The sequence below is a fragment of the Myxocyprinus asiaticus genome, chromosome 42 (assembly GCF_019703515.2).
Source record: "Myxocyprinus asiaticus isolate MX2 ecotype Aquarium Trade chromosome 42, UBuf_Myxa_2, whole genome shotgun sequence".
In the NCBI taxonomy this organism is placed as follows: Eukaryota; Metazoa; Chordata; class Actinopteri; order Cypriniformes; family Catostomidae; genus Myxocyprinus; species Myxocyprinus asiaticus.
The window spans coordinates 8,872,874-8,900,837 of NC_059385.1; the positions used below are offsets into that span (position 1 = coordinate 8,872,874).

General features: G+C 39.2%; 3 protein-coding genes across 7 annotated transcripts in view; 2 read left to right on the top strand and 1 right to left on the bottom strand.

The window, feature by feature from the left end:
* The window catches only part of nf1b (neurofibromin 1b), an 88,296-nt gene that overhangs the window by 11,426 nt on the left and 48,906 nt on the right, over positions 1–27,964 (bottom strand). For all 4 annotated transcript variants that reach the window (XM_051684782.1, XM_051684781.1, XM_051684780.1 and 1 more), the window contains 7 exons: positions 9,202–9,634; positions 8,682–9,022; positions 8,315–8,517; positions 7,206–7,399; positions 6,734–6,874; positions 4,350–4,629; positions 4,051–4,265 (listed from right to left, as the gene is read on the bottom strand). In XM_051684782.1, coding sequence (XP_051540742.1) covers positions 4,051–4,265; positions 4,350–4,629; positions 6,734–6,874; positions 7,206–7,399; positions 8,315–8,517; positions 8,682–9,022; positions 9,202–9,634 — 1,807 coding nt within the window. The remainder of the gene's footprint in view (positions 1–4,050; positions 4,266–4,349; positions 4,630–6,733; positions 6,875–7,205; positions 7,400–8,314; positions 8,518–8,681; positions 9,023–9,201; positions 9,635–27,964) is intronic.
* On the top strand, positions 11,145–20,455 carry LOC127433122 (mucin-3B-like). 2 transcript variants are annotated; one of them, XM_051684789.1, is made up of 3 exons: positions 11,145–11,298; positions 12,695–16,862; positions 17,367–20,455. In XM_051684789.1, exon 3 carries the CDS (start codon positions 17,396–17,398, stop codon positions 20,111–20,113), a length of 2,718 nt encoding a protein of 905 aa, XP_051540749.1. In that variant the 5' UTR covers positions 11,145–11,298; positions 12,695–16,862; positions 17,367–17,395; the 3' UTR covers positions 20,114–20,455. The 2 variants fall into 2 exon arrangements, with proteins under 2 accessions (XP_051540749.1, XP_051540750.1); XM_051684790.1 differs by lacking the exon at positions 17,367–20,455 and having other exon boundaries at positions 12,695–16,604.
* LOC127433127 (uncharacterized) lies at positions 20,202–27,874 on the top strand. The gene is made up of 2 exons (XM_051684796.1): positions 20,202–24,220; positions 25,941–27,874. The coding sequence occupies exons 1-2, from the start codon at positions 23,895–23,897 to the stop codon at positions 27,199–27,201; spliced, it is 1,587 nt and encodes a 528-aa protein (XP_051540756.1). The 5' UTR covers positions 20,202–23,894; the 3' UTR covers positions 27,202–27,874.

Sequence of the window (27,964 nt, forward strand, 5' to 3'; positions counted from 1 at the left end):
CTTTGAAAAAGTATTTGCTCCATCCTGATCTCTGTAACAGATCTCTAAGTTCAGGCAATGGAGGAGTCAGGAGACAACGAAGCAGGTTCAAGATCAGTCCTTTTATTCTCTTTCTTACAATCGACGGTAACCGTTGATAACAAAGAAAAACATTCTAAATAAATGAAAGCACTCTAGCTAACAACCACTCTCTCGGTTCAGGGCTGTCATGCTTTCTGGTCACTCTCTCTCCCTCTCTGATGTTCTGGCGTCCCTTTTCAAGTCTCTCTCTGCCATCACTATAATGAGAGACAGGTGTTAGAGATAATTATGAACCAGGTGACAAGCCTTACCGCTCTCTCCCGCAGACCGACACATGACCACGCCCCCCATGCCACAATCTCATACTAAATTTTTTCAAAAATTCAAACAAAATCTAACATAAAGGCAATCTGAGTAAACCCAAAATACAGTTTTAAATGATAATTTTATTTATTAAGGCAAAAAAGTTATCCAACACCAACTGGGCCTGTGTGAAAAAGTATTTGCTTAGTTACTAAATCCCCAAATCTATGAAACTGCATTCATAATGGGATTCAGCTGGACTATACACACCCAGGCCTGATTACTGCCAGCCCTGTTCAATCAAATCAACACCTAAATATAACTTTTTCAGCAGCATGAATTTGGCTAAAAGGTCTCACCCAGTAGCACACTATGCCAAGGTTGAAAAAAATTCCAGAAATGATGAGGAAAAAGGTGATTGAAATACATCAGTCTGGGAAGGGTTATAAAGCTATTTCAAAGGCTCTGGGACTCCAAAGAACCACAGTGAGAGCCATTATCTCCAAATGGAGAAAACTTGCCACAGTAGTGAACCTTCCCAGAAGTAGCCGACCTTCCAAAATTCCTCCAAGAGCACAGTGAAGATTCCTCCAGGAAGTCACAAAAAAGCCAAGGACAACATCCAAGGAACTGCAGGCCTCTCTCGCATCAACAAAGGTCACTGGTCTTGACAGTGAGCCACTGGGCAAAAATGCCATCCATGAAAGAGTGGCGAGGCGAAAACCACTGCTAACCCAGAAGAACGTTAAGGCTCGTCTGAATCTTGCCAAAACACACCTTGATGATCCTCAAACCTTTTGGGAGAATGTTCTGTGGACTGATGAGTTGAAAGTGGAACTGTTTGGAAGACAGGGGTCCCGTTACATCTGGTGTAAATCAAACACAGAATTCCACAAAAAGAACATCATACCTATGGTTAAGCAATGTGGTGGTAGTGTGGGGATGTTTTGCTGCTTCAGGGACAGGGCGACTTGCAATAATTGAGGGAAACATGAATTTGTCTCTCCACCAGAAAATCCTAAAGGAGAACATCCAGACATCAGTCCATGAGTTGAAGCTCAAGCGCTACTGGAATATGCAGCAAGACAATGATCCAAAGTCCACCTCTGAATGGCTCAAAAGAAGCAAAATACATTTTTTAGAGTAGCCTAGTCAAAGTCCTGACTTGAACCTGATTGAGATGCTGTGGCAGGACCTTAAACGGGCAGTTCATGCTCGACAACCCTCCAATGTGGCTGAACTAAAGCAGTTCTGCAAAGAAGAGTGGGCCAAAAAGTTCACCACAGCGTTGTGAAAGACTGATCTCCAGATATCGGAAGCGTTTGGTTTCAGTTGTTGCTGCTAAAGGTGGCACAACCAGCTATTAAATTTAAGGGGGCAGTTACTTTTTCACATGGGTGATACAGGTGTTGGATAACTTTTTTGCTTCAATAAAAAAATATTTATTTGAAAACTGTATTTTGTGTTTACTCAGGTTGCCTTTGTTTTATGTCAGTGGTCCCCCAACCCTGTTCCTGGAGGCCCCCCAACACTACACATTTTGGATACCTCCCTAATCAACCACACCTGATTCAACTCATTAGCTCTTTAGTGGAGACTCCAAGACCTGAACTGGGTGTGTCAGAAAAGGGAGATATAAAAAAATGTGCAGTGTTGGTGGGCCTCCAGGAACAGGGTTGGGAACCACTGCATGTTATATCTCATTTGAAGATCTAAAACAATTTAGTATGAAACATACACAAATAGAGGAAATCAGGAAGGGGGCAAATAGTTTTTCAAAGCACTGTACAGAAACTAAACATATACACTGGTGGCCAAAAGTCTGGAATAATGTACAGATTTTGCTCTTATTTAAAGAAATTTGTACTTTTATTCACCAAAGTGGCATTCAACTGATCACAATGTATAGTCAGGACATTAATAATGTGAAAAATTACTATTACAGTTTGAAAAAATGTTTTTTCAGAAATTCTTAAACTACATTTCTCATCAAAAAAATTCTCCACGTGCAGCAATGACAGCTTTGCAGATCCTTGGCATTCTAGCTGTCAGTTTATCCAGATACTCAGGTGACATTTCACCCCACGCTTCCTGTAGCACTTGTCATAGATGTGGCTGTCTTGTCGAGCACTTCTCACGCACCTTACAGTCTAGCTGATCCCACAAAAGCTCAATGGGGTTAAGATCCATAACACTCTTTTCCAATTATCTGTTGTCCAATGTCTGTGTTTCTTTGCCCACTCTAACCTTTTCTTTTTGTTTTCTGTTTCAAAAGTGGCTTTTTCTTTGCAGTTCTTCCCATAAGGCCTGCACCCCTGAGTCTTCTCTTTACTGTTGTACATGAAACTGGTGTTGAGCGGGTAGAATTCAATGAAGCTGTCAGCTGAGGACACGTGAGGCATCTGTTTCTCAGACTAGAGACTCTGATGCACTTATCCTCTTGTAAATCTGGGCCTTCCACATCTCTTTCTGTCCTTGTTAGAGCCAGCTGTCCTTTGTCTTTGAAGACTGTAGTGTACACCTTTGTATGACATCTTCAGTTTTTTGGCAATTTCAAGCATTGTATAGCCTTCATTCCTCAAAACAATGATTGACTGACGAGTTTCTAGAGAATGCTGTTATTTTTTTTTTTGCCATTTTTGACCTAACATTGACCTTAAGGAACGCCAGTTTATTGTATACTGTGGCAAACACAGACAATGTTAAGCTTCATTTAACGAACCAAATAGCTTTCAGCTGTGTTTGATATAATGGCAAGTGATTTTCTAGTACCAAATTAGCAATTTAGCATGATTACTCAAGGATAAGGTGTTGGAGTGATGGCTGCTGGAAATGGGGCCTGTCTAGATTTGATCAAAAATGACTTTTTCAAATAGTGATGGTGCTGTTTATAACATCAGTAATGTCCTGACTATACTTTGTGATCAGATGAATGCCACTTTGGTGAATTAAAGTACCAATTTCCTCCTGAAACAGCAAAATCTGTGCATTATTCCAAACTTTTGGCTGCCAGTGTAACAACCATTTACCGTTACCACAGTTACTGTATTACTAACAGCATGTATAAACGCCACAATTTTACTGCTAGCACATTCAGATGTCTGGAAATAACGCTGTAATGCTGTGTCCTAACCAGGCACAATACAGCAAGTTCCAAGCATCAAGTAATTTTTCTGTCCACACTGAATGCGAAACGCTGTGGAAAGTGAAACAATCAGAGCCTACTTGAGTTTTTTTTTAATTTTTAAACCAATTTCACCTTGGGAAGGGTTATCTAGTACAATGTGACAAAAACCAAGCAAACAACAAAATGTCTTGTCGTTAATGACAGCTGATTAGGAAGACATACATAAAGATAAAAAAGACAAACATGTAAGGGCTTACACCCTGTCTACACCGGATGCGATTGTCACGTTAAAAGCAATAGAATCCATTATAATCAATGATGCTGTCTAAACTGGAGGTTTCCGTTGCGGCGCATCACATCGTGCCAACAGTAAACGGGTGTCCTGTTCCAATTTGTGTGCATGTGCTGGCGCTTCTACTGCCAACAACACAAATAAATGGTTTAGAACCATTTGTCGATGTGTCCAGTGTATACAGATTTAAGCCGTTGCGTCGGGTCGCATCAACGGGCGCACCCAGTGTAGACAGGGTGTCAGATGTATTGCTTGGTGCTTTATTGCATCATGCCTGGTTAGGACATGTTGTTAGTACATGTCCTACCTCCATGATCTCCAGCAGTGCCTCAGTAACAGTCTCCAAAGATGACAGAGCAAAAGTCTCTCTTTCGTAGGAGCCTGGAGAGAAGGAACGGTCTCTGTAGCTGGAACGAAAGGCAATGACCGCAGCTGATTTGACCTTGCTGATGCCAAACAGCAGGTAGAACTTTGGCAGGGAGAACTCCGTCAGACTTAAACGCAACACCTGCTTGGTCTCCTCTGCACAACAGAAGAATTAAACAGTTCAATCAGTAAGCAATAACTCATTGTTCCATTAAACCATCTCACTTGATGTCTTCTTACCGCTGAAGCTCAGCTGGGAGCAGGTACAAAGGGAATGGATGATGTTGATGACCAGGCCGTGGGTGGATGCTCGCAAAGACAGAGGCCCTGTGGCCACCAGTAGGGTCACAACGTGGAAGAGGTAAGGCAAATGGGCGGCCACATCCAGAGAGTTGTTGAAGGAGAGCATGAGCATGTACCTGGCCAAGATGGCGATGTCATCCCACATCAGGTGCTGCTCCAATGTGGGTGTGGGTGACAGACACGTCTTATCAATGATTTTACACATCCGAATGATCACCTGTGAATCAAAGTGAAGACAACAATCCACTCAGTCTATGAATAATGGCCCTGTTTACACCTGGTGTTAAGATCTGTCTTAGGAGATCTGATCACAAGCGGCCAACTGAGACACATTGCCGTTTACACCATGGTAGTAACATGCGTCTCCAATATGGAATTTGTAAAGAGGGTCTCTGATTTTATCACTGCATACATCACTCACTGCATCAGTGTGTTCCTGTACTGTATGTTGACAAAGCACATTTGTGTTACACCACAAATGCAGTGTGGTTTTAAAATGCATGGAATGAGACGGGTCAGTAGTATACTTATGAATAGGAGAAATCATAACTCAAATATGGCAGCTGTAGGAATAGCAATCCCGCCTCACAGTTAAAAGAGCCATCACCTTTTTGATAGAAACATCGCCTGGCAGTTTTCATCAAGAACGTGCATTAGCTGAACCAGCCTGAAAGATAGCGTTGTTTGTGTGATCTGAGATAAAGAAGCACAATTTATGATATGATTGTTGTTAGATTTTATTGCTGATTACACATTTGTGATTTCATTGTATTACTGACCAAGCGTTTGAGAATTTGGTCTTCCCCGGAGGTGTTCCGAACATGGCCGCCAAGTGACCTGACGTCCCATTAACAGGACTTGGTGTCATTTGACATAATTTCTAAGAATTCTGAGAAGGCAATTTTAATATAAATATGTAATTTTTCCTTATTTATTTGGCTTTCTTTGGCCCTCTTTAAAGCAAACGCAGATCTTTTGTGCTCATGACTTTTAAATTTGTGCTATAATTAGCATAAGAACACATTTTTCTTGAGTCATGGTGCCATCTCATGGTGTGTACATGTATAATTGACTAGAACGCTTTGAGGCTGGAAGAGGGCAATTTCTTTTTCTTTTTTTTGGGGGGGGGGGGGATTTTTCCCCTTTTTCTCCCAATTTGGAATGCCCAATTCGCAATGCGCTCTAAGTCCTCGTGGTGGCGTAGTGATTCGCCTCAGTCCGGGTGGCGGAGGACGAATCCAGTTGCCTCCGTGTCTGAGACAGTCAACACGCGCATCTTATCACGTGGCTTGTTGAGCACGTTGCCACGGAGACATAGCGCGTGTGGAGGCTTCACACCATCCACCGCGGCAACCACGCTCAATTCACCATGCGCCCCACCGAGATCAAACCACATTATAGCGACCACGAGGAGGTTACCCCATGTGACTCTACCCTCCCTAGCAACCGGGCCAATTTGGTTGCTTAGGAGACCTGGCTGGAGTCACTCAGCACGCCCTGGGATTCGAACTAGCGAACTCCAGGTGTAAAGAGGGCAATTTCAAATGGGGTATTAACACCTCTGATTGTCTGGAACGCGGCATTAGTGCTGAACACTTGTGATCAGATCAACCAGATGGATCTTAATACCAGTCATATATGTTGAACTGAACAAGACCGTTCAATCACATTTAAGAAGAAAAATTATAATCTAATTAAACGACAAAAAACACCCATTAGCAGAAAAATGCCATCAGTTAGGAAATTGTTCTGCTTGTACACTTGCAGGAACTGTATTATGAACTGCTAAGGGACCAGAGAATTAGGAAGTTGTTTGAATGAACTATTCAGATGTGAAGTCTGTCCAGATCATAGAACCCTGCTGAGCTCAGTGAACCAACCACACAACTCATGACTTGAGCTCCATCACTAGTACCCCTCATGACAGAGTGAGTCAAAAAGAGAGATAGCGAGAGCAGGATGGTTAAAGGAGTGAAAACAACAGTTAAAGAGAAAGAAACCCACAAAGCCACATCTCTAAGTTACATGCTGTTTTTATATTTAGAGCTACTGTTACAGCATCACATCATGCAACATGTTTCACGCTGCTTTTTTCACCATTTCATGCTCAGAAACACTCTTAAAATCTAGCTCTCATCCCAGACAAGTTGTACTTAAGAATGTTAAGAAACATTATTCCTTTATATCCCAGGTATGCTCTTCTAAAACCTGAAGTAACTTACTGACTTCAAAAGGTAAACTTCTTGCATGCATCAGTAATGTTTTGTCATGTCGTTTACCATTCATATTCATTCTTGTAAATTGTGTGTTTGATGGATCACCTTGCTTGACACCAGCTTGACATTGCCAGAGGCCAAAGCCACTGCGGTGTCTGCCATCACTTCAGCTTTGATGGAACCGAGACCTCCCGTTGCACTAGTTTTTATAAAACTGTCCAGAACTACGTCGAGTAGATCTGTAATCTACAAAGAGGGGAAGCTGAAATAAGTTCAATGTGGACTAAATTCGAAACTCATACTCGTAAAAATAAAACACTGGGGGTGAAAATCTTTAAGGAAGTGAGAGCCAACAGCTGCAGACAGCCTGAAATAATCCTGCGTCATATTAAAAAGAGTTTATTTGAATATGATTCAGTGGAAGCATGACAAGGAAACTACAACTGGAACTTCCTGAGTCTTAAAAAATGTCATTGTTCACATATTTCTTGTGTCATTTATGAGGTTTCATCATGACTTCAGGCTACATGTGCCATCTGCTCAATGGGAATACACAATCTCAGATTAGTTCTATTACCTGTCCCAAGCTGCCCCAGATCTTGGCCTGGATGGACGGATACATCTGGTTCTCATTGATCGTCATGGTTATGAGTTTGTCTAGAATGGCAGTGACTCGTTGCCGCTTCGCATCGTCGCTGTGCTTACAGAAGCGAACCAGGTTCAGCAGCCAGGGAGTTATATACTCCAAACAGAGGTGCTTTAGTTCTATACCTGAATATACAGAGGACAGTCATCAGTTAAAACATCTTAAGTGCTCCTGGGCCCTGTCATTCTAAATATCCCTCATCTTTATCCCTAGAGAAACCACAATTCTTGCAGAAATAAATACATAGAGTTTAAACTGCAAGTAAAAACAATCAGTGTAAACATACATGCGGACCAAAAGCCTGTTCACCCAGGACACGTTTTTGCGTCCAACTGAATGATTTTTCTATGTAAACATGCACTAGATGGACGTATTTGACCATTGTGAAGCATCTAGCTGCTTTTTCAGAATCTTGTCATTTGAGGATGCTGTATCAAGTTAAAATAAAAACTTTTTAAAACATTTTAAACGTTCCATTTAATGTGCTGCATCTCTTTTTTTTATGCCTGAACATAAATATGCTGACCCAAATGCTTCAAGTGATGCTGGAATGATTATACTGTATTTATGGGCACATAAAAGCCACCATTAAGTTAAAATACTGATTTTCTCTGAGCACCAAGTAGGGAATGTGTCAATCAATGAATCATAGAGGAAGCACATTGGTCTAGGTCATAATTGTTTTAATTGGGAATGTTGGCTGTACAATTTTGTTTGTAGGAATAGCTATAAAGCTTGCCAAAAATACTTTTTTATTTAGCAGGTTTATGAGCCTATGGGCATGTGCAACACAAATACATTTTCCACCACTGTGGCAGCACAAGAATAGATGGCATGATAAAATACCTAGATAAAACTCCAAGGTCCTAAAATGCAGGCATCATTTAAAGATCTATTGTGTATTTTTTGCTCTTTAAGTAAGTAGGAACTTCCTGAAAGGAATTGAAGGCAGCATAAAGAACCCTAGTAATGATCTGAAAGGACTGCAGGATGTCAAGGGTGTGTTGAGTGTTTAATTGAGGACATAATGAGGCACTAACTGGACTTGCTGAAACCAGAGATACACTCCTCCAGGAACTCCAGAGTCAGGTGAGGTTCATTAGCTGCAAGAGTCTTGCTGATGGACACGATGAAGAGGGTATTATTGGCAGGGATGCAGAGGCCGGAGGTCTCTAAAAGTTGGCCTTCAATTTTCAGGTTAAAGGTGCAAGTTAAGGCACAAAGCAGGTTATAAGCTGCAGACCTTAAGAAAAAACAAAGCAATGGAAAAATTCAGACATGAAATCCCATTACGAAAACAACCTTATTACATTTCTCAAGATTGTTAGATATCTGACCAACAAAGACAAAGCTTTGTGGTTACACTGCTGATTTTAATTCAGTTGGCGGATTTAGATGGTACAACACCTTAAACTTGGGTCAGAGCTGCCCAGGTTGAGCAGGGCGATGTTAAGCAAGGTGCCTGGAACATCTTTGGGCCTAATCTTGGTGTGCTGAGGGATGGAGTCGGGCTGAGAAAGCTCCCAACGTGTGCGGATGTGGATGATCGAGTGAACAATACTCTCACACTCCTGATGCATAAAGGTCAATGGCGTGCCCTGGTTGGCAATGGTCAGTGTAAACTGGTTCTCATCCACCAGGCAGATCTCCTCTATCTCTGAGGCGTAGTAGATGTCGTTGAGGAAGACGGACTGACCCAAGACACGTGTACGCTCAGCTGAAGTCACCTGCACTGCTGTACTGCCCACCTGGAGAGGGCCATGGTAATGGGAGGATTAAAAACATTTGGATAACCATAAATTAGTTCAGATTACTTTCAACACCAGTCAAAATTATGCTCGCATTCATAAAATTCACAAAAGGAAGCAGAGCTTTAAGTAGTATTTGCACTGTATCTGTTTTTCTGCTGCAGGTTTTTCACACACACCTTAATGGACACTTTGGTGTCTTTGTGGGCCAGTTTTAGGGCATTGTGAAAGACTTTCAAGTCTTCCTCCAGCGCAAGAGTTGCAGCAGGAAGCTTCTGTTGCTCTGGTTCCACATACTCAGCCAACCGTGCAGGCGAGTCAATGAAGAGTAACTTCTTACTGCCTTTCAGCCCTGTCAACAGTCTCTCATGGTATTTGGTGTATTCCCGTACCCATGTGTTACAGTTATAGATGTATATGGTGGCTACATTCTCGTAAGCAAATCCTGGGAAGACAACAAACCATTTGGAGAGGAAGTCCGTCTTGAAGCGGTTGCTAGGGCCAGCATGTGTCAAGTCCACCACTATTTCGTAGGGTTTGACATAGTACGGTTTAAGGGTGAGAAGGACGTGGTATATGAGTAAATCCCCATTTATCTGGCCCGTTTTGAACCTGTGGGGGAGAGGTGAACAGATGAGTCAAGGGGACAGAAGACAAGGCCTGAAAAAGTTGACGAGCAACAAAACCCACCAAATACAGCAGTTGAGAGAGGAAGTGCCAGAAAAGACATGATAGAATTTTTCTGGAACTTGATCTAAATCTAACAAATATCAACACCTATCACACTTTTTCAGATTTCCACAGAATTCGAAGGCCCATTATTCACAAAGTAGTATTCACCCACTGCCCCTTGCGTGTTTCTTTATTAAATATTTTGGATAATTTTATTATGCTTTAAACCTTAAGACTATAGTACTCTCAGCTCCACTAAACACATTTTAGTATGTATACATCCACAGAGTTACAGCAATTTTCCCCCCAAAATGAGTCCAGAATATATATATATATACATACATACACACACACACACACACACACACACACACACACACACAGTTGTGCTCAAAAGGTTGCATACCCTTGGATGAAAATGAAAATTGATGGCAAGATGAATGCAGCATGTTATCAGAAAATACTGGCAGACAATTTGCATTCTTCTGCACGAAAGCTGCGCATGGGATGCTCTTCCAGCATGACAATGACCCTAAGCACAAGGCCAAGTTGACTCTCCAGTGGTTACAGCAGAAAAAGGTGAAGGTTCTGGAGTGGCCATCACAGTCTCCTAACCTTAATATCATCGAGCCACTCTGGGGAGATCTCAAACATGCGGTTCATGCAAGATGACCAAAGACTTTGCATGAGCTGGAGGCATTTTGCCAAGACGAATGGGCAGCTATACCACCTGCAAGAATCTGGGGCCTCATAGACAACTATTACAAAAGACTGCACGCTGTCATTGATGCTAAAGGGGGCAATACACAGTTTTAAGAATTAAGGGTATGCAGACTTTTGAACAGGGGTCATTTCATTTTTTTCTTTGTTGCCTTGTTTTTTTTTTATGATTGTGCCATTCTGTTATAACCTACAGTTGAATATGAATCCCATAAGAAATAAAAGAAATGTGTTTTGCCTGCTCACTCATGTTTTCTTTAAAAATGGTACATATATTACCAATTCTCCAAGGGTATGCAAACTTTTGAGCACAACTGTATATATGCACACACACACATGGTCCTGCTTATAAGCAACGCTCTTTTTTTGCTGTCACTATTACACTGATAAAACATTTCAGAATGTTGAACTGCAGTATTGAAGCATTTGTATTTTATGCAGTTCAACAGCTACAGTTTCTGAGCAAATAACTGGTTGCTTCAGTGAGCCCAGAAAACAAAACTGACTGAAAACATATGCAAGGCCAAATCGCCCACCCTAATACCAACATGGCTGATACGCCTTGGATCATGATTCTAAAAGAAGCCCTGTCTAATGAGGTCAGTTCATATTATACTAGCCAAAATAAATGTGACAAAAGCCACATGCTGACTCTAGTCACGGAGTGGTTGATGTGCATGTCTAATATAAGACCCCAAGCAGAAGTGAAAAAAAAAAAAAAAACCCTCATCGCTTGTTAATGAGTGCGTGTGTGCACCTGGAGCTTTAGCTGTAAAATGATCACTTCTCAAAAACTGCTCTAGAGCGTGCTCACACTCACGCATAAGTCATTCGAGCCTCTTCAGATAAAATATCTCAGAACAAACTAGTAACACACTGAAAAGGTAAGAAACTATTTACTTAATATTTTATTTACCAGGGTCAAGCTATTCCATTTCAGTTCATCTATTTTAATAAATGACGCACAATATAACAAGAATGACTGAAAATAGGTGTAGATTTAAACAATACATTTAGCCCAGTTTGAGTCAATTAATCTGCAATGGGGAGTGAAATGAGGGGGAAATGAACACATTGATAATCTGTTTTACAAAGAAAAAGAACAGAACAGATGAATTAATGGTTATGGGCAAAAACAAATATTTTATTCCAGCATATAAAATTAAATGAATACAGAGACATTAAATAGTTTATGTGTTCTAGATGCACACATTTGTTCACGCTACGATTTTCCATGGGGAAGAATTAGTGAATGGGTAATTGCCAGTTTTGAATTGGTTGAAGTGATTTAAATTTTTTCTGCAAGATATGTGCGGGCCTCCTCCAAACCTCCTCTTAAAAAAAAATATAAACACAAATTAAGTTCAATCAACAGCATTTGTGGCATAATATTGATTACCACAAAAATTTATTTCAACTCGTTCCTCCTTTTCTTTAAAAAAAGTAAAAATCGAGGTTACAGTAAGGCACTTACAATGGAGGTGAATGGGAACAATGAAAGTGACTGTGGCCAATTTTTGGAGGGTTTCAAAGCAGATATGTGAAGCTTTTAATTTGATAAAAGCACTGTTAAATCTCATGTATTAGGAAGATCGATGGAGCGCCCTCATCGTGGTGTGTGGTGATGGGGAGGGTGGCAGCTTTTGAGGAGGTGGCAAGTAGAAGGCTGGGGTTTTGGGACTTGTTTGTTAAGCAATGTGGCAGTTATTTAGCGTTTCTGGGGGACTGGGGGATGTGGAGAGTGAAGTTTAGTTTAATTATGTATGTTTATTATATTTTCTTTTTTGCTTTCTGTTTTTTTTTTGTGTGTGAGTGTTATTATATGTGACCACAGGGGTGTTCGTTGGGGGTCAGGGTGGGGTTGGTGAATGGGGAGGGAAATTAGTGGGGGTTGAATGTTAAATGGTGATTCGTTGTATATGTGTTGGGTTTTACTTTGTTGTGTATATATATGAATCAATAAAAAAATTTTTTTTTAAAAAAGTATTATTTGAGCAGTAAAGTTGATAAAATTGTCATTTATACAGTCGTTTTAGTTTTTTTGACAATGACATTTCATTTCAATTGTAACTGCCTCACTGTAACCCAGATTTTTGCCTTTTTTTTTTTTTTTTTTTTTTTTTAAGAGAAGGATGGACACGTCTAAATACATTTTTGTGGTAATCAATATTATGTTACAAATGCTACCAATTGAGCTTAACTTGTATTGAACCCAGAACATTCCATTAACAAAATAAATAGAACCAAAACTTTTACTCTCTCTCTTTCTCTGTCTTGCAGAACCATGACAACTCCCAGAATGGTTTGTTTCATGTGCTTTGCCTTACTCTTGGTAATGGCACATGCTAACCCAAACGGCACTGACGAAATATCAAATTTAACCCAAACTATGGCAAATGAAAATAATTCTACCACACCAACATCCTACAAAACTCCAGAGACCTATTCTCAAGGATCTGCAAAATCATCAATTCAAATACCATACTGTACACCAGCCCCAACTGAACCCATGAAAGGACAGTGTATTTTTTTTCTGCCAAACAAGGAAACAATGGAACTGGTTCTGGCTGCTCTAACAGTGGCCTGCTTTGCACTGCTGCTGACCACACTGATGTGTGCCTGCCAGGTTTGTCACCTGAGAGGAATCATCTCCAGGCTCAAGCCTCATCATGACAATGCAGACATGCGTGCCTTCAGAGAGTGGAGCGAATCGCCATTCAAGGACAAAGACCATGCACACAGGAAGCCAACTGAGACCTGCGTCATGCTATCAGAGGTCACCACAGCACAAGAGGAGTGGAGAGAGGATGAGGAGAGCGTTCTGGAGGACAAGGCTGAGGATGAAGGAGAAACCGAGCACCCCAATGCAGAGTCATCTACAGATGGCCCAAACGGTGATGTCAACCAGGAGAACAGCACTGGAGTCAAGATGAAAGAACTTGACACAGGAGCACCAGAGAGCAAGGACGCAGTGGTGTAATCAGTACCACAGTTGAGCGAACTGGTGTCACACAGCATCCACTGGTGGCATTTAAATCTATACCTGCTTTATTTAAAGGTATAGTTCATTAAAAAATTATTAACTCACCTCCGTGTTGTAAAAAAAAAAAAAAAAAATGACTTTCTATCATATGTAGAAGATTAAAAGAGATATTAGGCAGTATGTTAGTCCCAGTCACCATTCACTTTTATTGCATTTTTTTTTTCTTCTGTACATTGAAAGTGAATAGTGGCTGAAGTTGTCATTATGCCTGGCATCTCCTTTTTGTGTTCCACGGGTTTGGAACAACATGAGGGTGAGTAAATAATGACAATTATTTTTGTGTGAACTCTCTCTTTAACTGTTAAGGCTTTGCAATTCTTCTGAAAATGACGTGAAATGGTTTCTAATCTACGAATATGGTTCAAAGACTGCTGTTTTACTTCATGAAAAACGACATAAAGACCAAATGTCTGGAAATACTGAAAAAAAAAAAAAAATGGTCATCACTTTCAAAATTGCTTTTCTTCATTAAGAGCTATCCACAATATTCCTGAATCGTTATGTTATGGACTAACGCAGCATTAAAAATGATGGAAACTTGAGAACGAATGATCACAGAATTATAGCGAGGCGATATTGTTCTTCCTCACCTATCCGTTAATGAATACGGATTTCAGGATGATGGCCAAATATCGCAAATATAGAAGCATTTTAGTTATTTTGTTGAGTCTTTATCCATCAATGGAAGAACCTGAGCAGACTAACCTGAAAACTATGTAGCCTATTAGCGCATTTACAGCTGTAAAGGTGGACATATTTTGAGAACTGTAGATAATTATGGTTATTTTAACTTACTGCAGATACAGGGGAGGTCCAGACAGCAGGATGCTCGTGTATTGCAGGACTCAGAGATGATACTGTCATGCTGCCGTTTTTCAGATAAAATACAAATATTTTGTGGGAGATGAATGTGTAGTAAGCTCAATCTAGCTTTATAATTGTTAGTTTACATACATAATCTCCATATCTAAATGCTGTAACCTACATTAAATGTTTTAGTGTTGACTGAACAACTGATCCTGTTGATAAATTGAATTTATTGCTCTTGTGTAGGAAATAACGACGTATTAGCAGCCACACAATAAACTGTACCATACAAAAAGAACTACATGCAATACAAATAAACATATTTATTTGGACATACATTATAAACACTGTACACTAAAGTTCAGTGTTCTCTGTAAAGCAACTATAAAACAGTATGAATTATTAAAAGCACTGTACAAATATATTTAATTGATACTGATACTGAATTAATGTCCACACTGTTTTCCAAATCACCTTTTCACCTTAAGGGAAGACATGCACATTCTGCAAAGACACTCAAAAGAAAGTGAATTGCAGGCAGGAAAAATGCAGGAAAGAGGAAAATCATAATACAATTAATTTCAAATGTGATAAAACATCTCGCTACTGCCCATGTCTCATCTAATAATTATGGTCTTCCACTGTAGAATTATCCATTTAGCATCACAGCATGAAAACAGTTGAAAGTTGAAAACATCGTCACTACTCACAGGCAGTTCAGGAAAAACAGTTCCTATTTACACAGTAATAATGCCATTTCAAAACACGTGAAGCCTTCACAAAAGCCAACGGTGAATAGAAATGAACAAACTCTCAAAATGTCTAATGAACTTTCAGCACATGTACACACATCTGTTAGCAATGCTATAATGCTATAGTTTATGTAATTCATTGCGCTCCGTTTCTGGACATCTATCGTAGCTTGACCATAACGGTGGATAATATAAGTAATCCCCGCTGTTGACTTCTTGCCAGTATAGTGAAAAGAGCACACAAACAAATTATTCCAAGCCTTTTCAAACAGATGTTCTTAAGTCAATCCTTCTGTAGGCAGCCGACGGAAGAAGCAGCATCTGGGACTGGAGCACTGTGCTTTGCGAGTGAATTCTGATCATAACATTGCTGTTTTAGATAAAACTTTAGTTTCGCTTGGTTAATAGGATAACCATTAACTGCACACATTGTCTGGGGAATTTTAAAGATATCTTACAACATTTAAAAAGCAAGAATCCAACCGCATGACACGCAAGCAAGCAGAGACCGGCTGTACACAGAACACCAACCAATCGCACTTCCGCTAGCCAACCGGAAATTCCACCCACCTAGCGAAATTCAAATGGACTCACTGAGAATATTGTGGATAACAATCTTCTGCTTGACAATTGACCCTTTGCTAAGCCCCGCCTTAAAAGCGCTTCTGACCAATCCTGTTTTAGCAACTGTAGCCTTCCGCCATTATTCTGACACAGGTTTGCTATTTTCCAATGAAAGTCTCTGGAAGTACTGTGTGTTTGAGTACTTTTAAGTGGGATTTTATCAAAATAAAAAAAACAAGACATGAGTTACCCAGAGGGGATACATGCGGTGTTTCTCTTTCTTAAAAAAATAAAAAAAATAAAAAAAATATCTTTCAAATAAATCTGGAGAAGAACATGTTATGGATTAAACTGTCAGCCTTCATTCCCAAATGAACATATAACATCAGAAATGACAACTACGTTTACTCCAAGGTATATTAAAGCTAATAACTGAACGTTAATACATTTATGTATTGATTAAAGTCATAGTAAAAGCGTTAGTAAATAAACAGTTCACAGTATCAAAATGAGTGTTATGAGATGTTATAACAGCTCTGTTCACTTACGCTAATGTTATTAGATGCGTAATCGCTATTAAATTAAGTTTTTCTCTTTTCAAGTGACTGTAATAATCGTTTGCCTTGATTTTTATTCATAGTCTCCACAGTTTTAAATCAAATTACTGTGTAATTTAACAATTTCTTTTACAAAAAACTTCTGAAAAACAAATTATAAATGTCACTATTCATACCAGCCCGCGTAAAATATATTATCCATTCCGTTTATGAGAATATTTGGCAAAAAAAACGTGTCGTTCACAGCAATCTCTTATTCATTCCTATGGGGAGTTCTGCAGAGCTTGTCAGAGCGAGCAACCGTAACCAAGGGGGGAGGAGCTTAAAGAAGGGTCAATTGTCTGTATGACCATGTTTCTGGAGCCAAAATTGCGCATTTATGCTGTCTTCTGTATTTTAAATCAGTCTGTATTTTGTTCAGTTTTTTGTTTTAATTTTTTGAGAATAAATTTTTTATGGTGTCTTAAGTCGTAGTCTTTTTAGTCTTCATTTCAAACCTTGGAACTAACAGGCTTGGTGTTTCTTAAAACACCTTTATAATAAACCAATAGTCTTTTCACACATTTTACAGCCACACCTAACAGTCTAGCTTATAACTAACACTTCAACTGAGTCACATGATCAAGCACAATATATTCTCAGCCTGTTATACAAGCAGCAAACATTTCAAGGGAGCTCATGAATGGACTATCTCCTCTGATACTATGATTCTGGTCTTTATGCCAGTGAGTATTACTGTGGTAAGATACACATTGTCGAATAAACTCAAAATAATGTCTAGGTGTAACTTTCGGACAAGAAACATTTGTAAATTTAAGGCGCTTTACTGTAGTATTTTCAACATTGATAAAGAAGTTACAAAAGTTCAGTAATACTAATCTATTATACATTTTTAATTTAAGAAAAATGTAATATATTGAATTATATTTGTACATTTATATATAAATGTAATTATATATTTAAAATTATTTTTAAATAAATATGATTGAACAATATACAGTATCTGATGATAAGACTACTATGCGTAGTCTATAACTGTGGTTACTGGAGCGGTTTTATGTGAATGGACAAAGTAATTACTAAGTATTAATTTAGCAGATGCTTTTATAGAAAGTTCTGATGTTTAGCGCCACAACACCCTTCAATATTATATGTGAAATATCAGCCCTATCAAACTGTATATCTACAGTACATGTTTACATCTTAGGGCTGTTTATCTTTCTCTACAGAGATAAAAAAAAAAAATCAAATACTAAACATGGAGCTGCTCAGACCTTGTTTGTTCATTTGTTTGCTGTCAAGCATCTCTTCAACCACAAGCTCTGACCCCACCAAGTGGAAGGGTGGAGATGGTGTGAAAAGATCACGAGTGAGAAGACAGAACAGGAACTTTGCAAATGCAGGACTCTTACTGGAAAAAACCTTTGCAGTCTATGCTTTATGCAGACTTCTGGACCAAGATTTTGACAATGCCAGTATCAGCATAACATCAACACTCGGACCAGACAAACTGGAATTTGTGACATCCGAAGGGCCAATCACAAATACAAATGGACAGAATGATCAAACAACTTCAAACACAACGGGAATGACACAGTCAACAACGCCTCAAGAATTAGAGATTACGCCGATCAGACATCAGCAGACCAATTCCACAAGCACACAGAACAAATTGAGAGCAACTCCAACCTCAGCTGCTCTGCTCTCTAATGTGAAGTCCATCTATACTTTCACTGGCACCACTCAATCACTCCTAGACACCACAGAAGCTCCCCTGAACAACATGGCGATCACCTTTAAAGCAGTAGAGGAACCTTCAACAGCTACCACACAGGATCAGAGTTATGGCCTCATTGGTATGATTGGAACAAATGACTTGATGCTTCTGACATCTTTCCCCATTGATCTATCATCACCAGAGTCACAGAAAACAACTCAGTCAGGAGACCAACAACTATTCGAACAACCAATTATACACTTCCAGACCAACAAACAGGAAGTTCCAGAATCTATTCAAGTTACAGAGCATTACATCCCTGATTCCACTACATTTGCATCAATTCCTATTGAAATCCCCTCCAAAGCAGCAGAGGAACCCTCTTTAGCAACCACACATGAACAAAGCACTGGTTCCACTGATACAACTTCTACATTCAAATCTTTGGTGTCTTTCCCCACTCGATCAGGAGCACCACGATTACTCGACCAATCAACCCAACACTTCCAGACCCGCAAGCAGAAAATTCCAGAACTCAGAAAAATCAATGAACAGTTCACCCCAGGATCTACTCCATTTATATCAACAGCCAAGAAAAACATTCTAGAACCCACCTCAGTCATGTCCATCCCAGTCTCTTCCTCAAAACTGGCCACAAAACAGAGATTTCCACAGGGTACTTCCCTTCAGACTGCAATAGACCCACACAATATGGAACCAACTTTATTTCCACAAACAATAAAGCATGTACATTCAAAAACCACATTGGTTAAGCCAGTGATGATTCAGGGAGTTTCAAAACATGCTCTGCTTGCAAGAACCGAACAATCCACCTTGATTCCATCAACACTCAAGCTAGAAATGCAAGATCCCAAATCACACATACCTTCTGTAACTTGGCATGATATAAAACACACTCGACTCGTAATGGAACGGCAAACTAAAGACCCCACTACACTTTTGCCAATAGCTGAGAGCCCCATTTCAGAAGCCATTGCTTTTGAACCCACATCAGAGGCAGAACACCAAAAACCCACACCGACAACAGAGCCTAAACATTCACATACTGAAATAAACACACGGATCAATACAGCAAAATCTTCAACTGCCAGTTTGATAGAACCATTCATGACAATGAAAACTCGCATATTAACAAATGATCCATCAGTAAGCAGTAAAACAGCTTCCATATCAACACATAGAACCTTGAATGAGGATCCTACATTTGACTCAAATAGACCAGGTGACACTTCTGTGACATCTGTTGCGCCAGCCAGAACATATCATAGTTCAAGGTTTACAGCTCTACCAAAGATAGGATTACTAACCAAATACAGCCCAGTAAGTCAAAAAACACATACACAGACACAGAAGACCACAAGCACTTATTCAATCCCTATCATCCAAACAAACAGGTCTACAGGCAGAATGACGGTGTTCCATACAAGTTACCAGTTAGTGGAGGGCACGTCAACTCAAGCTTCCACAAATGGACTGCAATCGTCCCAAACGGTTCCAGCCATCACGGACAAGATCACAATGCCTAATGCCGCACCAAGTCCAAAACCTTCAGAAAAATCCTTCCCTACAACATCAGTCTTGAGACAGGGATTTCTGCCATCATCAAGAGCACAGAAAATTCTATCTTCGATTTCAACTAAGTGGTCCAATTTCAATCCCACTGAAACAGCAGGCCCTCGATCAGAGCAGGCAAATCAAGGATATGCTGCAGGTATTATGTCAAAGGAACCTCGTAGCAGTAATTATCTGGAAAGTGACATGGACAAATCAACTCAAACCATAATGGGACATAAACAGAGTATGACTCTCAAAGCTACAACTAGTCATCATATGTCAAAAACTCAAACCGTTTCAGACAGAAGAAATCCCAAGATATTAGTTTTTCCCCAAACAATCACTACGCACAAACCAGCCAATGCCATGAATAAACACAACCTGGAGACCAGTGGAAGTGATTTCAAATTACTCTTTATAGCTGGTTGCCTAATTTTCCTGTTAATATTAATCTTTATTCTGGTATTATGGAAGAGATGGCAGGCCCGGCACTGGAGGAACAACATGTGGGTGGCAGGTCCCCCTCGTCTGTGGGGAATGTATCATTCAGTCTCACAGAACAGCAGATACAATCCACACTCTTCAGTTGAAATGGTGGAGGGGAACACCCATAAGAGAAAACAGAAAAATAGTTATGTTTATGAGAGTACTAGCCTCCAGCAACAACATGAAAACATTATATGAGATTCTGAGGATCAAATTTTTTTTTTATATCACAGCCAACTAAGTTGTGTCCCAAATTTCAAGTAAATAAGTTATAAAACACCAAAGTTCTTAGAATTATTGTAGACGCAGTACCAAATGTGGCCACAAGATGACAAAACAAAGCTTCATTGTTCCAAGAGTGACATACTCATATTTAAATGCCTGTCATTCTGAAATGCTTGGATCTATAGACCTAATTATAGACTCTTTTTTAAAGGAGACAGTTATTTTTGAAATCAGTTATTTAAGTTATGGAAGTTTTAGTTTATTGAAATGAAAATACAATGCACTAAACTTTTATTTCATTTATTAAAAATATATGTGGCACCCAAAAAAATTACAGAAAATGAAAGCCATACACCAAACCAATTTGTGTCCCAAATTTCAAGTAAAAAAATGATAGAATACCATATTTATCAAACATTTACTAGGCGCAGTACCAAAAGTGGCCACAGGATGAAATCAGAACTCCATTGGTGAAAGAGTGAATAAAACTAATTTCAGAATTTCTTTTAAAAACTAATTTCAGAAACACCACCCAAACCACATATGAGGACACACCATTATATTGCAAAACATTTTGTAAAATTTATTACAGATTATAATTATTATAATTATATTTATAATGCATACAGTGTAAGTATTGTTAGCAGAGGAAGCCAGTAATTATTCACATTTCTAACAAACATATCATATTTTTCTGCCATAAATTATATAACAGTTTGTTTACACCACCAAATAAAACAATAAATGATCCAAAGAGCCCATTCATTCACGCTGATCAGTGCCTGTGCATTTAGCTTTAGCCTTATAGCTGCTATGAGTCCAAACACAGAATATGCATTCCTGCAGGTTTGGCATTTATTTCTCCTAGAAACTGTGTGGAACTTATTCCAAAGTACTCAAATCTAGCTAGATTGTAGTGTTTTAGCATAGATCCATTGAAAGAAGCAGCTAAAATGTTAGATTTTGGCTCAAAATCAGTCATTAGAAACAGAAGAAAGCTTCCAAACAAACACTTGGATGACGTCACTGTTCTGGGATGAGCAAGGCCAACCCCTGTAACCATAGAAACATCATACCAATGGATACATGACAAATCTTGACTAGCGATCTATTGGCTGGATCTATTCACTGAAACAGCCAATGCACATTTTGGCTAGGCCATGGAGCCTTTGATCTGGTTTGATTGACTGCTCCGCCTGTGAATCACAGAGAGACTCTTGGGTGGACTCAAACAACGCAGAACTCTCACCAGAATAGCGGAGACCTCAAGACCTCGATGCTGATTGATAAAATAAGTTTATAATCAATATTTTATTGATAAAAGACATTTTAATTTACATGATGACACAAGCAAAGGATAATCAGTCATTTTTTTCCTAAATTTTCGCTGTTTTGTATAAAATGGTCGAGTCTACTTTCAATCGTGGACATTTACCATGGATTGTATGCTTGAATTTCCTGCCATCATCCAACTGGATCAAAACCAGAAGATATAAAAGATATGTAATACCGCTCACATGTTGCATGTTTTAAAATCCACTCTTTTAGAACATTACTGTAATGACGTCATTCAGATCGCAAAACAGTGGGCATATTTCGAAGTTACAGACTTGTAGCTTTCAAACGATATAAGGTTTGTTAAGATTAAAGTCGGATATGAAGGTAATATAGTCCAATAAACATTAAAAAAATGCTAAAAAAGCAGAAAAACGTCCCATATATGGGATGGTGCCAGTTAACAGGCTAAACTAGCTTTTCAGTATACTTACTGTCTGATTGTGCATATGACAACTAAAGAAGAAAACATTTGCAACATTTTGTAAGGAATTTATTTCAATTTTAATTTACTGTATTTAAATGTTTTATCAATTTTATTATGAAATGGAAAAAACAGAGTTCACATCTATCCAAGTGTGTATTTTGATAAAATAATTTAAATACGATAAGATTTTCATGCTTCATCAAGACTTGTTTTGTAATCAAATTATAATGTTTCTAAAAATGCTAATAACTTTTGATCATTTTAGTCTACTGTCATTGATAGACTCCTTGGCTGATACCAAGAACAATGTATATTATATTACAAGTGATTCTAGTCATTGCTTTTCGAGCAGTTTGCCTAAAATCTTCACAAAAATGCTATTTTCTCAAATGTTTGCCATTCATGTTCTTAGCCCCGATTATTGCTGCTTACAGCTACATTTATTATTATTATTATCATTATGTCTTGCATATGCAAACACTGAACGTCTCCAATGACCTTTATGAACATGACTTGTTAATATTACATTGTCTCCAGAGAACTATCCAATGGATGTACTTAATTGATGTTAAGCCACTACTATATACTTTTTACATAGCTTGATTATTACATTTGTAAAAATTCAATTATATTTTGAGTAATTAAAGGCCTACTCTGATTAATCAAGCAAAAAACTCTGGTTGTCAAAATTCCCACAAAAGTTGGTTTCGTTATGTGTAAAGGGCAGTAAAGGGCTGTTCAGACCGAACGTGTTCTGCTAGTTGCAGCGCAGCAAATAGAACAGAACTTAGGTGTCTCAAGATGTGCTTTTTAAAAGTAAGTATTTTATTAACTTGACACGGCATCTTAAAAAATGTAGTGTTCCTGTGCAAGATGTGGCACGGTCAAAAACGTCCATCTAGGACATGTTTACATAGAAAAACTGTTTAAAGACAGCATAGATGGATGCAAATATGTGTTTGGTGTGAACGGCCCCCAAGTCATGCACAAGTAAATTGTTTTCTACACAAGGCGTATGGCTGACTTTATATTCTTGTTTGTAAGTGCCTGGTTAACAAACCTTCAAAAGGAACCTTCAAAAACTAGAACTAGAGCAGATGGCACAGAATCAGTTGGAATGGTTTAGGGGTCTGTGTTTGTGTGGTGTAAGATGAACAAATGAATAAACTAAGGGATAAACTGGACAGCACATGTAAAATAAGAGCCGAGTGCAAATGGATTGAGCTGACCTGTTTGACAATGCAAACACAAAAATCCTCTACTGACACAAACACAGAGCAAAGCCACATTAGTAGGCAGAGGATGTGACACTACTGGGCAGCATTAGCAGGCTCTCAAAGAATGAAGCAATTGAGAAAGAAACAGGGAGAGAAAAAGAGGGAGTTGGAGAATGGCAGAGAAAAGGTTTTCTGAGTTCTGCACCAGCACTCTTTTGTTCAGAACACACACATACACACCTGCCAGGCAAGAACATTGACGTGGTGAGGAACTTGGTGAGGTACCTTCAAAACAATTAACCAAAAAAGCGTGCTAAGTATTTTACTCCACTTAAAGCTGAAGTGTGTAATTTCTGCACTAGTGTTAACAAACAGAATTCCAAAAATAATGAGCGTTTTCAAACAGGATTTCTGAACACAACCAGTCTTCCATTGGTCGACAAACAGATAGTTCCAACCCATTTTACACCAATGCTACTTTAGCGGGCTGATGCCACAGCATTTACACTTTTAGTCTCAGTCATCATTCCCTTTCATTGCATCTTTTTGCCATATAAAGACAGTGAATGGTGACTGAGGCTGTTATTCTGTCTAACATCTCCTTTTCCACGGAAGAAAGTCAAATGGGTTAGGAACAATACGAGGTTGAATAAATTATGACAGATTTTTTATATTTTTTAATATTTAAGTTCAGAAGAGTTTATCCTGGAGCAAAAATAAAAGAAAGAAAGAAAGAGAGAAAGAAAAAAACGAGGGGACAAAGCAGAGGAAATGGATGCTGAATGAGGGAATACTAAAGAGGAAACAAAAGAGTCAGCACTTCCTCTCTCTCTCTTTCTGTACCAGAGCAGAATTTCCTCTACTACACACCCCCTCTCGCCTCCACTACCAGAGTGATCCCAGAGAGGGACCTGCACAGAGAGAGACGGGATCTGGATTTTACTGCAGTAAGAGCCAGGAAACAGAACGACCACAGAAAAACCAGGTCAGAACTGCACTGATCTGCAGACTAAAGAGAAAGAAAGAGGTGAGAAATGTGGAGAAATTAAACGACAGAAAGAGACCAGAAAAAAAGGAGCTCAGAGTCACGCCAAGGAAAAGGTAAGTTACTCACAATGCAAAATGGCTTACCTAAGAAAAGATCACAAACACTCACATAGATCTATCTTCCTGTTCTGTGGCATAACACACATCAAGCATATTATATAGCAAAACATTTATACAAGTGTGTTTTTTTTTTTTTCTAAGTACATGCTTGGAGAATAACGCCTGCAGAACGAGGTGCAGTCAGATCTGCAGAGATACTGCATGAAGAGCTTCCACATCTCGACTTAAGCACGCGTGTGTAATACTGATTGTGAAACTCAGAATTTATACTGCTACTTTGACAGATCTCACAATGGCCAACAAGAAGCAGAACAAAAGTGACAAATTTCAAGTGCACAGCATCCAAATACTTACATTAAAAAAAAATCAGGCACACTGCAATTACCTACCATAATCAGAGTAGGTGTCATCATCACTATAACCATCACTATTGTCACTGTCAGTCACAGTAAGGTTCATACTTACTATCATAATCATTATAATCAGACTTAACTCACATTCAATAATTAGATTTGCTGAAGTTCAGACTAATTGTCATCGCTTACTAATCAGATCTTCTGTCATCAGACTCACTTTCATCATTATTAATGGGACTGTGTTGTCATTTTAATCAGATTTGCTAAAGTTCAGACTAGGGCTGAACGATTCATTGAAATAAAAATATGAGCCTGTGCGATTATCAAACCAGGAGAGTTGTGATTTATTTAAATAAATAAATAGTCTGAACACGCTGTCCACTGTGCTCTGGTTAGGTGCGCTGCTGTTTTATCTGTAATGTGTTTTGCTTTCTTGAACACATGTAAACGGTGTCAGTGTATTACACATGTTTTTTCAGTGGTTTCAGAGCGGATCTGTGCTCGATACACACAAATTATATCTATCTGATGCCCTGAGTAACAGACGTGCTCGGAGTTCGGTTCGGTATGCTGTACACATCGGACAGATGCAATGTGATTGTGATGTTTTTCTCCCTCAGTGTTTCACTGTTTTATTTATTTATTTAGTTTGGTTCTTTTTAAGAGAACTCAAGTGTAAAAACCCTATTGTGTAAGAACAGTGTTTCCGGTCGGCAGTAAAGCATGGGCAAATCATGGTTTAATTTTAGTTAAAAGAATCACACTTTTTTAATTTATGTTTATCATATCGCAGTTCAAATTGCATTCGCAATATTCTTTAAAAAATAATCGCAATTCGAATTTTGTCCAAATAGTTTAGCCCTAGTTCAGACCCACTAAAATAAGAGCCTCAGTCATCAGATTCCCCGACGTTCAGACTCACTTTCCTCATTCTAATCAGACTCAGTTGTCACTCACTTTATCAGACACGCTGTAATTACACACTTAAAGTCACCATGACTTCAAAAATGGATGTTGCTGTTTTTGTTATAAACCATTTATTTGCCTATTTTAAAAAATGGAAAGAGTCGTTCGAAATGTACCACCCCCAATTCCTGTTTCAGTAGGAAATACGTCAAAAGAGTATCGAACAGAATCGAACAGGGCTCTTCAAGGCACTTCAGTGTGACTTAAAGATCACACTCACTAATGTTGTACTGTTTGTAAAGGCCACCAATACACTGATCTAAACACACATAAGACACTATGCACATATCTCAGTGTTTGATGTAGTGTGTAAATGTACTGTGTTCAGTCTTGTTATAGTATTAGAGACACGTCATTTATAAAAAAAACTTCTGTCTTGCTGTTGTCCACAGGAACACCCTGAAGATGCACTTGTCTGCTGTGCTGCCCAGCCTACTCTTACTGCAGTTTATTTGTACAGAAGTATACACAGAATGTCCCACTATTTGCTCCTGTAGTGAGAGCCATCGGACGGTTGACTGTTCCTGGAGGGGGCTCAGACACCTACCAGTGGGCCTGCAGAGAAACATTCAGTCCCTCAACTTGACCCACAATCGGCTATCTGATCTGGACCACCACTTAAGCTCCTTCACACACCTGCGCATCCTGGACATTTCCTACAACCGACTACTTCACTTCCCAGCCTCACTTCCTCGGGCGTTGTGGGAAATCAATGTCTCGGGGAACCGTCTGTGTGTACTAAACAAGGATGACACAGCGTACCAGTGGAACCTCAGAGTTCTGGATCTGTCTGTCAATAAGTTGGAGCGTGTGGTTTTTATCAACAACACGCTCCCCAACCTGAAGGCTCTCAATCTCAGTCACAACAAGTTCTGGACAGTACCCACAAACATGCCCCAAAACCTGCACGTGGTGGATCTATCCCACAACACTCTGGCTCAGATTCTGCCGGGGTCATTGATCCGGCTACCCAGGTTGACGCAATTCTACCTGCATGCAAATCGCTTCACCACTGTCAGTGAAGGAGCATTCGAGCATCTGCAAGGTCTGAAGCTCATCACTCTAGGAGACAACCCCTGGGCTTGCGAAGAAATGGCCAATATCAGCCACCTGTTGGTGTGGACCAAGCATACTTCTGCCCGAGTTTTGGGCTGCCCCTGCCACACCTGGCACACCTGTGGGGAAGCTCACCTCACCAGTACCAAGAGCTGGCACTTTGGCACCTACACACTGTTCCCATATGTCTTTGGAACCGAGGAGCCAAACTATCCATCCATACAAGCATTCACCACGCACTTCTGGTCCAAGACATCACTCCTAAACACACATCACACTGGGGATGACCAAACGGCCTCCTATAGCCCAGATGAGCATGAATCTTTCAGGCCCAATCTCTTCTTTACCTCAACATCAAAGGTTTCTTATCCAAACATCCATACAACTACAGAAGGCCCAGTCAGGACAGGAGACTTTTTCACCACCAGTGAGATCATGATCTCCACCACCCGTAGGACCACCACTCTCCGAACCCGGAGTGTGAAGAGAGCCAATCAGAACCTTGGTAGAAACACAAGCTCAGAACGAGTGTCCGGCTTGTTCTACACAACAACGTCCTGTACACTCCTCCTAATGGCCATGACGCAAGGTCTCTGAGAGGTCCAACAAAGTCAAGGGGTCCTTCTTCAAAACTGCTTCATCTAAATTTTCAAAGACACTTAAAAATGATAACTTATTCTCTGCATATTCTGTTATTAGCAGGGTTCCCACATTTAATGAATGAATGAATTTCAATGGCTTTTTCAGTAGCTTGTGAATACTGGATAAGAATTTTAAAAATAATAATAATTTTATAGAGCCTGCACTCACAAATGAGTAATTTCTATCTGATAATGTACTTTAGAGCGGAGCATAACTAGAAGAAAAATTACAAATTTACTTTAGAATTTTCAATTACTTTTCCATCACTTTTTCATGACTCTATTTTATGACTTTTCCAGGCCTGGAAATCTAAATTTTAAATTTTCCATTAACATCTCATATGAAGATATAAATAATATAAATACACAAGAATAGTCTCACAGTATAAGCTGGTTGATATGTTTACATGACAAGGGTGCCACATCATTTCAGATAAGCAAATTTGATGTTTCTTTAAAAATGATTCTCTTAATTTAAATGCATGTGTCTTTGTTGTTTCTTTCATAAGATTTTAATAAAACATTTAAAAAATAAAATAAAGTGAACAAAAGCTGTTAATGTAATTCGGCTAACTTCAATTTCACAATATTTTAAAGGAAAAATGCCTCAGCTACCAAATGAGGAGTCAAGAGAGGTCAAGTGTGTTATAACAGAGTACTTCTGAATGCCTTCTACTTTGAAAATCTTTTACATCTCAACTGTTAGTTGAGACATAACA

What these genes read in the sequence shown, in the direction of transcription:
- LOC127433127 (XM_051684796.1), top strand. Translation starts at nt 23,895, where the DNA reads ATGCTGAATGAGGGAATACTAAAGAGGAAACAAAAGAGTCAGCACTTC. An exon ending in AGAGTCACGCCAAGGAAAAG is followed by an intron (nt 24,221 to 25,940) that starts GTAAGTTACTCA and finishes TGTTGTCCACAG; the next exon opens with GAACACCCTGAAGATGCACT.
- LOC127433122 (XM_051684789.1), top strand. Translation starts at nt 17,396, where the DNA reads ATGGAGCTGCTCAGACCTTGTTTGTTCATTTGTTTGCTGTCAAGCATC.